General features: G+C 36.6%; 2 protein-coding genes across 2 annotated transcripts; both read right to left on the bottom strand.

Annotated features, from left to right (window-relative positions):
• Nucleotides 1-9,746: 9,746 nt before the first annotated feature.
• LOC136246643 (uncharacterized) lies at nucleotides 9,747-13,929 on the bottom strand. Its single transcript, XM_066038173.1, has 2 exons — nucleotides 10,871-13,929; nucleotides 9,747-10,047 (listed from the first exon to the last, which is right to left on the bottom strand). The coding sequence occupies exons 1-2, from the start codon at nucleotides 12,982-12,984 to the stop codon at nucleotides 9,972-9,974; spliced, it is 2,190 nt and encodes a 729-aa protein (XP_065894245.1). The 5' UTR covers nucleotides 12,985-13,929; the 3' UTR covers nucleotides 9,747-9,971.
• LOC136247832 (probable outer membrane protein pmp15) lies at nucleotides 13,682-15,308 on the bottom strand. The gene is made up of 3 exons (XM_066039654.1): nucleotides 14,273-15,308; nucleotides 13,749-13,885; nucleotides 13,682-13,702 (listed from the first exon to the last, which is right to left on the bottom strand). The coding sequence occupies exons 1-3, from the start codon at nucleotides 15,306-15,308 to the stop codon at nucleotides 13,682-13,684; spliced, it is 1,194 nt and encodes a 397-aa protein (XP_065895726.1).
• Nucleotides 15,309-15,981: the final 673 nt, after the last annotated feature.

The raw sequence follows: 15,981 nt of genomic DNA, 5'->3' as shown, positions 1-15,981 counted from the left end.
ATTCTAACATTAAATGCAAAACTTAGCATGACCTTATACAGCTATAACTTTGGTGTGCAGTGTTTAAAGATATAGAGCTCCAGTAATTTATCACTTGTGTTATGCAAAATGAATTCAAGCTATGCATATTTCATGTATAGTTATATTGCTTTGATAGTACATTTGTATCAGTGGATTCATGGTTCTTATACCACAGTGAGATAACTATCACTTACAGATTACTATGTGTCTCTATGTGTTATGCTGTCTGTTTCCACTAGGTGGCTTTATCTAGTACTACCTTCATCGCGGGGCACTTATATGGATCACAATTAATGTACTTTTTGCATACAATATAGCAATTTGCTGAGTTTTGATTCATTAAAGTATTGAAAGTCTCTCAGCAGCTGGGGGCTGCGCCCCCAGACCCCTGCTTCTGGTAACTCAATGCTGGTGCTGGAACCCCCCCCCTCCAAAAAATCCTGGCTACGCCCCTGACGCTATCCATAGTAACATCTCTTCAGTACCTGGCAACTGGTTCAACCGCAGTACGCGTTAGTTACAACGCATAACAGTTAACATTGAACTTGTATAACCGGTTTGAGAGCTGGTCGGAACCGGTTTTAGCTTATAGCAACCAGTTCATGGCTTAGGTGTTAGATACTACCAAGAGTTCATAATATAGAGGACTTGCACGCGTGAAGCAACTGTTGCTAGGCAGACATGTTTCGGGACAACTTTCTATGGCGCATATTGGGTCAGAATGAAGGTAACGAGATTTATTCACTAAGCGCTGGGTATAGTGGCACTGGGAAGCGGGGCTGGTTTCGAAATAGAAGATCTTATCATTGGCTTCGTGAAATAGGTGGCTAATTAAATTTCGATACATTACCCACCAATTCTAACTTCGTCGCCTTTTTTAACGAGCTGTGTGGTATTTACAACACAACCCAACACTGATTCGCTTCATTACAGCCTGTACCAAATCCTGAGAAAGCGCTTTTCAGCCAAAACACTGTCCCGAAACATGGCCGACAGCTACGGTTGCTTAGCAATTACGATGATTTACGTCACGCTGCAAGTCCTCTATATATACTAAGGAGAGTATCCTACTCTCATATACCCCTGTAGAAAGGCGTATCGTGAAGTTATGACGTAACGACAAGATGTTGTGGTTTGTGACGTACAGGAAGCCGTAAAAGTGCAAGAATCGTTAGCACCGTTTCACACTTGCGACGCTCATGCATAGATACTATAGCCTTACCCAGGATAGCCGTATTCGCGAATGGCCTAGTAAGAAACGCCTACGAAGCGGTCTTAACTCACGAAGAAACGATTGTAGTTGGGTGAGAAACGCTTAGAGCTGGAGTTAATTTGGTTGCTAGCGACGTTGGTAGGCACGCGTTCAATCGATACCATGGTCACCTCACATATCAAATGTTGTCAATAAAGCATCTAGAACACTCAATTTCTTAAAACGCAATCTAAACAAATGTTCAAAACAAGTTAAAGAATCAGCTTACCTAACAATGGTGAGACCACAACTAGAGTATGCATCTGCTGTCTGGGATCCCTACCACGTTGGAGATATTTCAGAATTAGAGAAAGTACAACGAAGAGCAGCGCGCTGGGTGTTGAATGACTATGGCAGATTCAGTTAAGTTTCTCTAATGTTGGATCAGCTGAAATGGCCTACATTACAAATTCGTCGGAAATTATCTAGGTTACAAATATTGCATAAGATACACTACCAACAGTTATCACTCCAAATTCCTCATTATTACTTACCAAAAACACGACCAACAAGACAATACCACCATCTTCACTATATTTTACCTACCTCATCCACCACGGCATACCAAAACAGCTATTTCTCAAGAACAATAAACGAGTGGAACATACTACCAACTGACACAATTGAAATTGCAGATACTGATCTATTTACAGCTAGACTCCAATCATATTATTGTACCTAATTATAATGTATTTGTTTATGTGATTCCTGAGCACACCAGCAGGGCTGACTGCTCAGTAAACAATAATATATATATATTTTAATATATGTTCAACTAATGACATCATTAATTATACAAAGAAAAACGGACGAACTCAGAAGTATTACGTCATAATTTCACGATACGCCTTTCTACAGGGGTATATGAGAGTAGGATACTCTCCTTAGTATATATATTTGTATTTGTATTTTAAGGATAAAGGCTTATGCCTGTACATCCATAAACAAAATTAATAATTATTATGTACTTAGCTATTCTAATTACTACACAAAATCAAATAAGCAATTACTATAGTGTCTGTCCAGCAGTGTTTTAAAATCATTGACAGAGGGAGAATCAACAATAGATTGGGGTAATGAATTCTAGTCATTGATTACTCTGTTACTATAAAAATTGGATCTTGTATACGAATTAGTGTGATGTTTGAATAATTTCCTTGTGTGACCTCTTGTTACAGTAGAAGTGGATGGGGTAAATAAATGATTTTCTATATCATAACTGCCTTTGAGAATTTGGTACAAATATATCAAATCACCCCTTCGTCTACGGTGTTGTAAAGATGGTATATATATTATGAACTCTTGATACTACTTCGAACTTTATCAAGACAAAACTCCGCGGATTAGGATGAACCGCCGTTGGCTAGAGTACCTTACTGGTACCGTCATACTACATAGAAAGTTGGTGTTTGAGACAGACTAGCTACTCGACCCGGCAGAAGGACGGCTGACTGAGCGGCACTGAAAGAGTGAATCAACTGAGCCGAAGATTTACAACTAAACCGGCTAGAAGTGTTGTAAGTTTCTGTAATTTAAGTGGGGGTAGGACTGAAAGGTAGCACCAGGTTAACTGTTAAATCGACAACAATGTCTGGTGTTTAATGGTAACACATCAGACTGGGGCACTGTTACAATTGGTGTGCCCCAAGGATCTGTTTTAGGTCCATTGCTTTTTGCTTTATACATCAATGATTTGCCATCTGTCGTTGATTACTCTACTATGGACCTGTACGCTGATGATGCTGAGTTACATTATAGCCATTCAGACTTGGGTGTTGTGGAAGCACAAGTTCAATCTGATTTGGACAAGGTAGCTCGGTGGATCAGTAGTTCTCATTTATGTCTTAATGTTGTGAAGTCAACTGCCATGCTCATTGGAAGTCGGCAAAGAATTTCGGGCAAAAGTTTTAATGTCTCAATTGGGGGTATGGCTTTAAGCCAAGTTGACTCTGTTCGATATTTGGGTGTTATAATTGATCCCACATTATCGTGGTCCTTACATATCACTAATATAGCCTCTAGAGCTAGATCAAGACTCTCATCAATCTTTCGGTATGGAACTTTGACACCTGCAGTGCTATGTTTGCTTTATTCAGCTTTTGTCCTACCATTGTTTGATTACTGTGATGTTGTGTGGTGCCCCACCACCGCTAAGTTTACTGCACTGATTGAAAGAACTCACTCTAAGTTTATGAAAAAATTGCCAGCATTGTACCAGAGCAAGTTTTCCTTTACTTTGGTGGAACGTCGTAAGTTTCATACAGCTATACAGATCTTTAAATCTATTCACCAGAAGCTACCTTCGTATCTCCACAATATATTTCACTATTCCAGAGATATCACAGGTCATATTGGTCGAAACATTAATAGACTCTTTGTTCCTAGAGTAAACAACAATTATGGGAAAAGAAGTTTTTATTACAGGGGAGCTATGATATGGAACAGTTTACCATCAACTGTTACTGAAGCAACCAACTTATCTAAATTTGTACGGTTATATCATGATAAATTTAGTTGATTGTATCTGTGTAGTTTTGTGTACTGTTCTTTGTATACCCTTTTGTGTTGTATGTTTATGTATGTATGTATGTATGTATGTATGTATATATGTATTTGTGTATGTATGTATGTATGCTTGTTTCGCAGGGCTCCACTGAAAATCAGTGTTTTTCACTGAGTGGAATCCCTGTTTAAATATTACAATTACAATTACAATTACAATTACAATTAACAGAGGCGTAGCGGGAATCGAGGCCCAGGTCCGAGCATAGCGAAAAAGATCGAGATACTCTAATAGAACAGTCACACTACTGTAGCAATCAGTAAAATCAGAGTATTCAGTAGTAGCTATTCTATTAAAGTGTTGAAATCCGTCTCGCATTCAATTTCAGAGGGTCTAAAATTTAAAAATTTCTTGGGTGTTATGCATTTAGTAGAAAGCTTATGCTATAAAATATTGTGATATCCTAATAGAGCAGTCACCCTAATGCAACAGTCGAATAAATTGTTGAAATCACAATTTCAGAGGGTCTAATTTTCAAAATAACAGTACTTGGGGGCATTCCCTCAGATTGGCATGCTAGTTATATGGTTTGTATAGCTACGCCCTGAAAAGTCTTGCTACGCTACTGGCACCAGGAAGATGTCAAATAGTAGCGTTGCCACAATTTATCGGTAGTATCAAGATAGTAAGGTGTTGATATAGCCAATCAATTATATTGATGTTGTCACGATAGTAGCACCATTTAGTACCCTGTACAATGATGTGGGGAGGCCAGACATATGGTATTTGTTATTAAATTAAGTTATGCGTTGATGGTTTATAATGGTAAGCACAATTCAACCCCAAAGTAAACTGAGGTTTTAAGGATTCTATACAGGGGCATACGCAGGAATTTTGAAAAGGAGTTTCCGCTACAGATAGGTGACTGTTATATTAGAGTAGTTTACATTGCCTGACTGCTTTATTAGAGTATCTCGATCTTTTTACCAAATCATAATTCATAACAATGCTACAAGTGTTGCTATCATGTGAGAAACTATTACTTAGCTAATATAATGGTTTAAAATGTGTCCTGTTCCATTGCAGATTCCAGATTCTGGAAACCTGCATTTTCAATTTCTTGATGTTTTAAGTAGTGTGTAAAATCCAAGGGGTTTCCTGAAACCCATTGGAAAACCTCCTCAGTATGCCCCTGCTATAGGGTGCTAACCACTTTTCTCAGCTGTAGTAAAATATGCTTATAACCTGTTTACTATGAGTCACTTTAACTTGAGGTATATGTCCAACTTAAATATTTAATTTACAAGGAGTTTATCATGTTATAGTTAGTTATCATGATATATGTTTGTATCGTGACATAAACCTTGGTAATATATGATAATATTATGGAGTTTTTTATGTGTGACTGGATTTTGGAAAATCACCTTATGGGCTGGCGCATTGTTGATTCAGAGAAAAATGTATTTTTACTTTGTTACTCATCAGCCTTGGCAACTACACATATGGATTTTTCAACAAAGATGGAGCAATTCACAACCTTTAAGAACACCTGGTGGCCAAGATAATCCTTGTAGAGTTTCCCACCATTTTAGATAGATTTTCCACCAGTGTTGCAGGATCATGCGTCCAGGGGGCTGAGTGTGGGGGTGGCAGGGTGGGTAAGAGATAGATTACAAAATGGACGAGGATGGTAATTGAAGGTACCAGACCACAAAACAGCCCATCAGAGGAAAGAATAGACTGAAATCTCACAAAACAGACATGCATCACACATTCAGCTCCCTGGTTGTCTGTCCAGAGTGCATATATGAACCCCCAAAAACACTTCCCTGCTGTTCAAAACCTGTACAGACATCTGGCATTTCGTCAGAAAACAGTCTACCAAAAGCAGACCTGACAAGTTGATAGAGAGTTTGATATGGAAATTGTTAGCCAGATAGTGCACAAATTCATGCTGATGTTATCTCATTTTTGACTGTCATTTGCAGTAATGTTGAGTCACATCAACTAGTTCTTAGATTGATCTCTTTTGAATGTCCGTCTGCTGAGTGCATGCATGTGTCCCTTCCTGTTACTGGTCATTGTGTTCGATTTTTCATGCAGTTCTCATGACCGGTGGAAACCCTGTAATGGCAACTGTACTATAATTTAAGCAAAAAGAAATATTATTTCTTTCCCAGCTAATCTCTGATAGTGTGAAACAATAAATTGTACTGACAACATATTGGTGATTGTTCTATTAGGAATAAGTACATTGTGTGAACTATGTGATTGTCATTTTCACACTGCTGTGGAAAGAGTATCTCTGATGTCCACCCAATTACAATGTTTAAACTTCCTCATCAGTAACTGGTTTTTACCCTGATGTTTTGGAGCCAACCTATTGCCACATAATAAAGATTCATCTAAAATCATCATTCATTTTGGCCACTTGCATACGTTCCATGAATTGCAGTAGTTTCCTTTTAAAATTCTGATTGTATTATGCTTTATCTGCCACTTTTGAAACAATGTACATAAGTTAGTCCACTGAGATTCTTCAGTATGGTCTGAGTTTCTGCATTTGTTGTGCATAACCACAAACATGTTGTCAAATTAACTTTGTATGGCTGCCCTTAGTTGGTTTAGTGTCACCGAACCTGAAGTCAAAGCACATAATATGTACATGCTGTATTGACAATACTATAATATTTTATATGTTAAACATCAAATTTCCATACAATGCATGTATCAATAGCAAAGGTGTACAATGCTACTGACAGTGGTGGGAAGGGGTACAGGGCACATACCCCTTCCCTTTCAAAGCCACACACACACATGCACGCACGCACGCACGCACACACACACACACACACACACACACAATCATTGACCATTAAAGTGAAGCCATCCACTGGATGAAACCTCAAACTATTGGTAGTGGACCAAACCATGGCTACCTCTTCCTCCGTTGTGGACATGTCATTTAATACTTGTCTGGCGATGCTCTGTCTATTTTGAAATTCATGGTGACAAGTTCCTGTGCAGAAAGAGTAGTTTTCTGCACCTTCTTCAGTTTCCTGGCACACATCTCTCTACATGTTTCTGTCTTTAGTACTGAATCTCTTGAATCAGGTTGTCTCTCCAATGAACCTTAGCTCCATGTGCAGACTGAGGCTGTGGAAGCCACTCAAACAGTCCCTCCTCCCCCCCCCCCCCCCCCCACACACACACACTAATTCTGTACACAAGGTTTTGAAATCTTGTCAAATACTCTAATAAAACAGTCACCATATCGTGTAATGCCCTTAAAATCCTCCATTGAGTATGAAAACTTGCATCAATAGCACCAACCCAAGGGCACATTAAATCGTACAGTACGATAGTACTGCATAGTAAGGATGATGACAGTGTGGGTGTGGCTGGTGATAAAACATCCAAAAACTTGCCTTGATTTTTCTTCGCAACGACATGACAGTATTGGTTGGATAAAGTCAAGCACACTTCTCTTGTTTGCTTCATCATATCCATACTGGTAGCATTCTTTCCTTCATGACTTTCTTTGTGTTTCTTCACATGATATGTCAAGCAAACCACATAATATAGAGCTATACATGTAATACCATGTAAACATAGTTAGTGAGTGAACCTTGTGTTAAGCTAGATAACTTGATAAACTTCTAAGTGAGTACAGTTTAGCAATATGTGGTGCATTATACTTTTAACTAATCGACAAAAATTTGCTGACTACTTGCATATATACACATATACATTGTCCCTACTCTACAGTGTAGTTTAAGATTCCTTCATACTTATACTTATGTAGCCTGCAAGAATTTTTCTTTTTTTGCAAAATAATTATTTTTTCGCTAAACCTGTGACTATCACTATTCAATGTGCTGGTCATGCACTGTTGTACATGCCCCATCTGTAGATTGCCCCATTGGTGGTTGTACTTGGTTGTATGTGCCCCAGGTCTAGTAATAATAATAATAATAATACATGTATGTAAAATTCTGGACAACAGTGGCTACAACAAGTATAGACCTTTGTGAGCACTTGTGGTATTATTTTGCCCATTCAACTGCTCAGATTTTTTGTTATTTAGTGGGAGACTCTACAAGCAGCTACAAGTAGTGGAAGTAACCTAAAAGGTAAGTAATTTCTACATAGATAAGAAATAAACACTATATAATACTTATTTGTGTGAATGTGACAAAAAGGATTTCATACCAACTCCTAGTGCCATGTTCAGATATGTAATCTTTTCAATTCATTTTCAGGCATTTCTTAAAAACTACATACAGAATCAACTCAAAGGAGGTTGCATGGTCAAACTTGTCAAACCAAACAAATTGATCTGACGTACACACACATTCTGATAGCTACCCCAAACAAATACTGGTACAAAGATGCAGTGCAGTTGTGACGTAGTCACTTTTAATGCATTATAACTAGTTATTCAGTAACTAGCCTTGTTGTAGTGTCAAGTTATATACAGCATTGTAGTTATCACTTCTATAATTAGACCACTAATAACTTAGTGAATAGTTTGACTACTACAAATGACCTATGAAAGCACCAGCACACTGAAATAATTCATAATACACATTGATTTTTGGTACTCTTTAAATTATAATAAAAGCATCCTATATAACACACTAAAACCTATTTTAGCTTACCCCAATCAGGCCTGGGAATATTACCATAAAAATTATAGCTAGTTGTTTCTGTTGGTACGTATTTTATTATCTGATGCACTATGGGATATCATAGAACTAAAACTTGTAATACCAACCAGGAATATGTACCTACATTATTATGTACAAGAACAAATATGAAATATACAACCATGAGCAGCTATCCCATCCATTTATAATATATGTTAGAAAAGATTTATCCAGCCAATAACTACAATGTACTTTGTTGTGTGACAATGCCTACCACATCAAAGAGAACTTGGCCATCATCTGTTTCTGAGCAACAACAACTTAGAAATATAACATAGTTACATCACATAATTATGTGACAGGGCCTTCGAAACAGGGCATGTGGACACAAACTACACACCATCACACAACAGAAAATATCTTAGTACTGGAATAGAATATAGCATTTGCATTCTGTAACTTGTATGATATAGCTAATGCAATGCTTAAAACAGGGCTGAAAATTTCATGGCCATATATAGCACATTAAAAGTTAGGAGTCATGAAAGTTTTAAACAGTATGTAAATTTTATGTGCCCACATGATCTCTGTTTCTGCAGACCCAGTCACACATTATGTAGATTTTTACATCATGATATAATGTGCCTGGATTCAACATAACAGGTGCAAAAGCCTAACTGTGATATGTAACACCGTACTAGCACAAAGTTGCTACACCACCAGGCTAACAATTTGTGCATCAAACTTGCCTTTAACTTGTCGGGTATACTTTTGGTAAACAAGTTTTCTGGCAGCCTGTATAGTCACACCAGACATCTGTACAGGTTTGTGAACACCATCGACATGCTGTAGAGAGTTCGACAGAGTTCATGATCAATGTGTGATGACATAATTAAATCTATTTTGTAAGATTTCAGCCTGCCTCTGACAAGTTGTTTTGTGGTCTGCTGTCTTCAGCTATCCTCACTGATTTTGTAGTCATATCTTTTTATGTGCCTTCAATTTCCATCCTTGTCAATTTTGTACTCTATCTTTTTGTGGATGGGTGCCTTCAAATACCATCCTCATCCATTTTGTAGTTTGTCATTTGTCTTCACCTACCATCCTAGTCCATTTGTTCCATACATTTTCCCCACCCCACCCATTTTTGAGAACTTGTGATACAGCAACACTGGTGAAAAACCTATCTAAAATGACAGAAAACTATGCATGGACTACCATAGCCACTAGATGCTCTCAAATGCTATGAACTGCTCCATCATTGGTGAAAAATTCATAAGCACACAGTATCTGCCAGGTCAGGTGAGTTACACTGCTTTTTAATATGCTTTTCTATGAATCAACAATATGCTCATACGGGTTATATTCCAAATTCAGTTACATAATAGTAGTAATCAAAGCACACAAATCTGCATAATTATACACTATAGCTATTTCATCTCAAGCTGAAAAATTCTACGATACACATTAGGGGGATACATGCATGTGTGACACACTATATACATACAATCTGCACTTGTCATTGTTCACATCTTATAGCACACAGTCAGTCTTTAATCTCATCCATCACTTCCATGAAGGATTCGCGGTAGTGAGTAGCATCATCCATCTCTGATTCTCTGCTATATATAAAAGTAATGAGAACATAATCCATCTACTGCTATGACAGCAATCACATTGTAAAGCATGATGTGTATTGCAGAAAAATTACTGCAGTGTAATTATACACTAAAGTATACAGTGCAGATCTGGTCACAAATTAATGTAAAATCCTTTACTTATTCTCTTTCAAAAAGTCAAGAGTTACCATTTTAGCTCTGATTGTTCTATAGGAGGATGTAAAAGTATGTACTATGAAGATCTCTTTTTCTCCCTCTGTGTATCATTACTGGGAAACTAACTACAATTTGTGGCATGATATGCTGGTATGATACTTATAACACACAACAAAACGCTGGCATAATAGGTGCAACTTTTATATAGTAGATATGGGGATTATAAACTTTGCACATGTAATAAATTATTGACACTCTAATAGAACAGACTGAAATCATAGCTATATGCAGCTGGGAAAAATTTTGAGATACAGAATTGGAAGGAGAACTGCAATGTTTCCAGAACCCCAGGAAACCCCCAATACCAGCAAAGAGAATGATGTAACACTTGACTCCTTATGCTGATTAACTTGCTTGTAGTACTAGAATGAAGCCAGATACTGTAGCTACACTCAATGAGGCTATTATATGCCATGATCAAAACTTCAAAGTTCAAAAATGGGTCAAATTTTGTGCGTGAAAAAGGTCATTTATAGACTGCACTTGAGTATATGACTGCGTGATGATACACTGATAGTTAACTACGGCTTTATCTAGCACCTACTGTACAGTACATATAAAACACTATAATATCATGTTTCAATGCACATACATACTGTGGTATACTTACATTTCACAAATAGTAGCATTCACCCTCTTGCTATCATCAATAACACTATCAACAAAGTCTCTCAACGGTACCTCATTGTGGTCATTGGTAGTGTCAGGTTTAGGTGGTACACAATATTTAGTGATTTTCTTAATTGTCTTTTTGTAAAGGTAAATTTCCATTATCAGAAATGGTATTAAGGGTAGTATAACTAATACAAACATAAATGATAGCAATAAATCAGGATCATAACTGTCAATAAGTGGTACCATTGAAACCACAATCATCAGCTGCAACACAAAGCCATCAAACACATTAAGAATGTTAGATCCATATGGCCTTAATGTCACATGTATCAAGGCTAATGTGGAGTTAGCAATGATCAATGAATACTGGGTGGTGTTATTGTTGGATGTATTTGCAATAATTGTCAAAATAATCACCAGTCGACATGTCATGTAATAAGCTGCAAAACTGCGATACTTGTCTTTGTAGCATCCTTGAAACTGATCCAACAATGGTTTTATCCTAGTAAAGTTTATCTTGTGGTTAAGGAATGGCTCTAGCAGCAGTAGAAGGGGAAGACCCATCACAATGATTAGTGAACATACTATTGCTATGATAACATATGGTAGATGACGACCATGAAAATACTCTATGTCAGGTGACAGGTAAGTGTAAACCTTATCCACATTATTAAATCTCAGCAATCTCAATAGCAGTAATGAAGTTGTTGCCACAGAAGTATAGGATAGCAGTAGCAGGAAAGAGATAACATGGATAATTCCTCTACTAACAAATGATGAAATCTTGTATGATATTCTTGCTGATTGGCAGATTACTACTATGATGATGGCAACAGCTAGTGGATGGACATAATGAATGAACTGTTGATCAATTCCACTCATATTAGTTACTAAACAAAGCTGTCCTAAAAATTGTGGTGTGACTTTTGCAATACTCGACATGATGCTAACAAAGCTAAATAATCCTTGTGATGAGTACAAGCGTTCACTCAGTAAAATATCCACCATACTGTAATAGTATGTAATAGCATACAAATAACCAATCCCAATGTGATAGTATGTCACAATGAACACTAATATAACTATGACCACCCAGTAAAGGATTGATAATGTCACCACAAGTACTGTTTGTCCAGTCGTACATGTGTCAACACTTACACATTCTATAGAATCAAATGAAAGAGTATAGTCTTCTTTACAACCACCACAAGCAGTACCAGATCGTTGAGAATTACATTGGTTTTCCCTGACTGGTGAAAGTTTAAAAAATCCATTAGCCATTTCACAACAAGTAAAATTACAGTAACTATTGGGACAAATTGTCACTGTAGCTTTATCATTAACTTCACCAAACCAGTAACCTCTTTTGATAGATGATGTACTACCAGAACAAGACACAATATCACTATCACTGTAGCATACACATGTAGTAGTATCATGGTAGAAACCAGGGTGACATGGTGATAGTTCAGTTATTAGCTCAATGGAAAATTTCTTCGTGTCAGATATACTACCATCATATGAAGTAATTGTCATTGAATAATTAGTTGCATTAACAACTTTCTCTCCTATTACACTGACTCCTTCAAACACTGTACATGATATTAGTACATTGTCAGATCCATTAATACAATGATCTTGATCTTCACTACTCAGTTCAAATTGTGTTGGTTCAGAAGGTTGGTTGTAATAATCCAATACACAAGCATTGATTATAATTTCCTGACCAAGCATTATATTTTTTGTTAGATAAGTTTGACAATTTGTATCATTGTCATTATCAATACATGTAACTGCTGAGTCACTGAATTCTAGTTTTCTAGGGGAGGTTTTAATGACCCCACCAAATTGATCATATTCTCCATTAATGACGTTGTTGTTCAAACACATCTCATCACATGATGTCGGTACATTCATATAAATGTCAGAACTGATGAAGTCAGTATTGTAGTCAAATACAATATCTGTAGTGTTGACTTTAATTTTACTTTCAATACTTTTTGTTAGGTCACAATATATACCTCCACCATGGCGATTAGCATTATTGTGATAAAATGTGATATTAGAATTATTGCAAAAATTTACAAGGAAACGATTACTTAGATGCATGGCCCCACCACTTCTTGCAGCCAAATTGCTAAAAAAAAATGTGCTTGGGAATTGTCTACAAATGTCACAGAAGACATCACAATAGAGATGGCCCCACCATTCTCTGCCTTATTGCTGGTGAATTTTACTGAACTGTCTCCTTCAAATAATATGGAAGATTGCAAAATTGATAAGGCCCCACCATATTCAGATGTATTGTTCATAAACTCTATTGAAATATACTCCTTCAAAGTAATGTTGGATTTACCAATGCAGTATATTGCTCCACCATACTGGGTAACTTCATTGTTGGAATAAGTCACTTCAGAATGTCCTGTCAACATAGCAGTGGAATAGTCAGTAATATAGAGTGCTCCTCCACTTTGACCAGCTTTATTGTGCTTAAAGGTGATTGTAGAGTATCCTTCTAATAGAATAATGACTTGGCTCTCTGAATATATGGCTCCACCATGTTGTATTGCTGTGTTGTTTAGAAAAGTGACATTAGATTGCCCCTTGAAAGTTATAAGTGAATTGTCAAACAGATATATAGCTCCCCCTTGCTGTACTGCAGTATTATTGTAGAACATAACAAAACAATTATCAAAAAAAGAAACTTTTGCATTATTAATGTAATAGATAGCTGCACCATCTCGCCTGGCTAAATTGTTATGAAATGTTGTAGTTGAACTCCCTGTAAATGTGACATTGCTAGAAACTATGGCTCCACCATCTTGTCCTGCAGTATTGGTATTAAGATTAACAATAGAATTATCTTCAAATACAATATGGGATGGCCGTGTGGTATAGACAGCTCCTCCATCACTACTGGCCTTATTGCTGTTAAATGTTACTATTGTACTTTTATGAAATAAGATGGCACACGTTTCATCACAGTGTACAGCTCCTCCATTATTAATGGCTGTATTATTATTAAATGTTACACTTGAGTTACCATCAAATGTGATATGAGATGAATACTGACAATATACAGCTCCTCCATTAGAACTGGCTTCATTATTATTAAATGTCACACTTGAGTTACCATCAAATGTGATATGAGATGAAAGCACACCATATACAGCTCCTCCATCATACCTGGCTTCATTATTATTAAATGCTACACTTGAGTTACCATCAAATGTGATATGAGATGAAGACACACAATATACAGCTCCTCCACTCCAGGCTTCATTATTATTAAATGTTACACTTGAGTTACCATCAAATGTGATATGAGATGAATACTGACAATATACAGCTCCTCCATATCTGGCTTTGTTATATTTAAATGTTACGCTTGAGTTACCATCAAATTTGGTATGAGATTTATTACTGTTTATGGCACCACCATTCCTTGCATTTTTGTTATTGAATGTCACTACTGAGTTTGCCTCAAAAATGATTTTAGAATAAACTTGATAAATAGCTCCACCATTTGCTCTAACAGAGTTACTAATAAAATTTACATCAGATTTATCATAAAATATGACAGTGGAATTATTGCTATAAATTCCTCCACCAGACTTTGCTCTATTACCCTTGAACAACACACTACCTCTAATATGAAGATTAGTATGTGAAATGTAAATTGGTACTCCTGTGTTGTTGACAAACACATTGTCTTGTAAGTAAACATGACCAGGGATCCTGCTACCTGAACCATCAATGTAAACTACACTTTGTGTGGCTCTGTTGAAAATGAATTTGCAATTTTGAACCACTAACCAGTGTTTATTGGAACTATTAGTATTTAGTATATAATGTATAGCTGCTCCATGTCCACTGTATTTACTCTTGTGTGTAAAATTACAATTGTCAATGTACACATTTCCAGACACTTCTGAAAGTAAAACACTTCTTCCTTTTAAGTTATGGAATGAACATGTTTTTAAAGAAACATTGGATGAGTTGTAGAATTCAATTCCTGGATAATCTTTAGAGCCACATTCCTCCCACTGGATACCTTCAATGGTTATATTCTTGCAGGAGATGAACTTTACTGCACCAACATCATTACACTTTACAACAGGATTTCTGTGCCCTATTATCATGATATTTTCAAGACCTTCTAATATCACATTAGAGAACAACACAACATCAGTTGTAATATTGACAATGGTGTTATCACTGGAGATGTTATTTAGAATGTCAGCAATTGAATGAAAGGTAAAGTTTCCAGATACACAACAGGAGAGTTTATCCTGACCTCTCTCATTTCCACCACCTGAACCACTAGCAAAGTCTTCATCATCACTGTACCAAGATTGGGTATCAGGCATCACTGTACTGTCTCCTTCAATTTTACAGAACAAATATGCTAACAGAACAGCAGCTGTGATCATTTTTAAGAGATCCATGTTTGTATCAACAGGTAACAATAAGACTAATTTGTAGTTCAGTTACTGACGTTTATAGCTTCAAAAGAGGATATGATGTAACACTGATGATGTCATGATAATGTCCACATTTGTGACCGGATTTGACAAAACCAGACTTCCACACACATCCATATTTGTGACTTTTAATGGATCATAAGTACATAACTCAACGTAGAAGTAATGTAATCCATTTTTAAAATTTGTGTCATAATGCAATGAAAGAATTGTGTGAAAATTTTAAGTCAATAGCATACTGAGTGGTCAAATTAAAAGCAGTCAAAGTCAAAGAACTGGATGTGTGTAGAAGCCTGGTTTTGTCAAATCTGGTTATAAACATGGTTATTGCTTTAATGTCATTATTCTGACTACTTGTGTAGTATTCACAAGTCACTAGTGAGATAGTACTGCAGTTTTGATAGCTACATAGCCAATGCATTGTGTCAATACTTGTGGTCTTGCATAGCCAGAGATAGCCAGCACTTTAGAATTAAGATCAAGTGTTCACTGAAGGCTATGGATATATCCTTACCAAATGATTCTTGTATGAAGTTTAGCATAACACACACACACACACACACACTATATAGGTAACTTGTCAAAAGTGATATCAACAGTGGCTGCTATAGGATTAATAGGA

Source organism: Dysidea avara, chromosome 2 (assembly GCF_963678975.1).
Source record: "Dysidea avara chromosome 2, odDysAvar1.4, whole genome shotgun sequence".
In the NCBI taxonomy this organism is placed as follows: domain Eukaryota; kingdom Metazoa; phylum Porifera; class Demospongiae; order Dictyoceratida; family Dysideidae; genus Dysidea; species Dysidea avara.
The sequence above is the reverse complement of the archived record's forward strand: the minus strand, read 5'-3'. Positions and strand labels throughout refer to the sequence as shown.

What these genes read in the sequence shown, in the direction of transcription:
- LOC136246643 (XM_066038173.1), bottom strand. Translation starts at nt 12,984, where the DNA reads ATGCATCTAAGTAATCGTTTCCTTGTAAATTTTTGCAATAATTCTAAT. An exon ending in AATGCTACTATTTGTGAAAT is followed by an intron (nt 10,048 to 10,870) that starts GTAAGTATACCA and finishes TTTTATATATAG; the next exon opens with CAGAGAATCAGAGATGGATG.
- LOC136247832 (XM_066039654.1), bottom strand. Translation starts at nt 15,308, where the DNA reads ATGATCACAGCTGCTGTTCTGTTAGCATATTTGTTCTGTAAAATTGAA. An exon ending in ATCTCATACCAAATTTGATG is followed by an intron (nt 13,886 to 14,272) that starts GTAACTCAAGCG and finishes ATAATAATACAG; the next exon opens with CCATTAATAATGGAGGAGCT. An exon ending in CCACACGGCCATCCCATATT is followed by an intron (nt 13,703 to 13,748) that starts GTATTTGAAGAT and finishes CCAATACTGCAG; the next exon opens with GACAAGATGGTGGAGCCATA.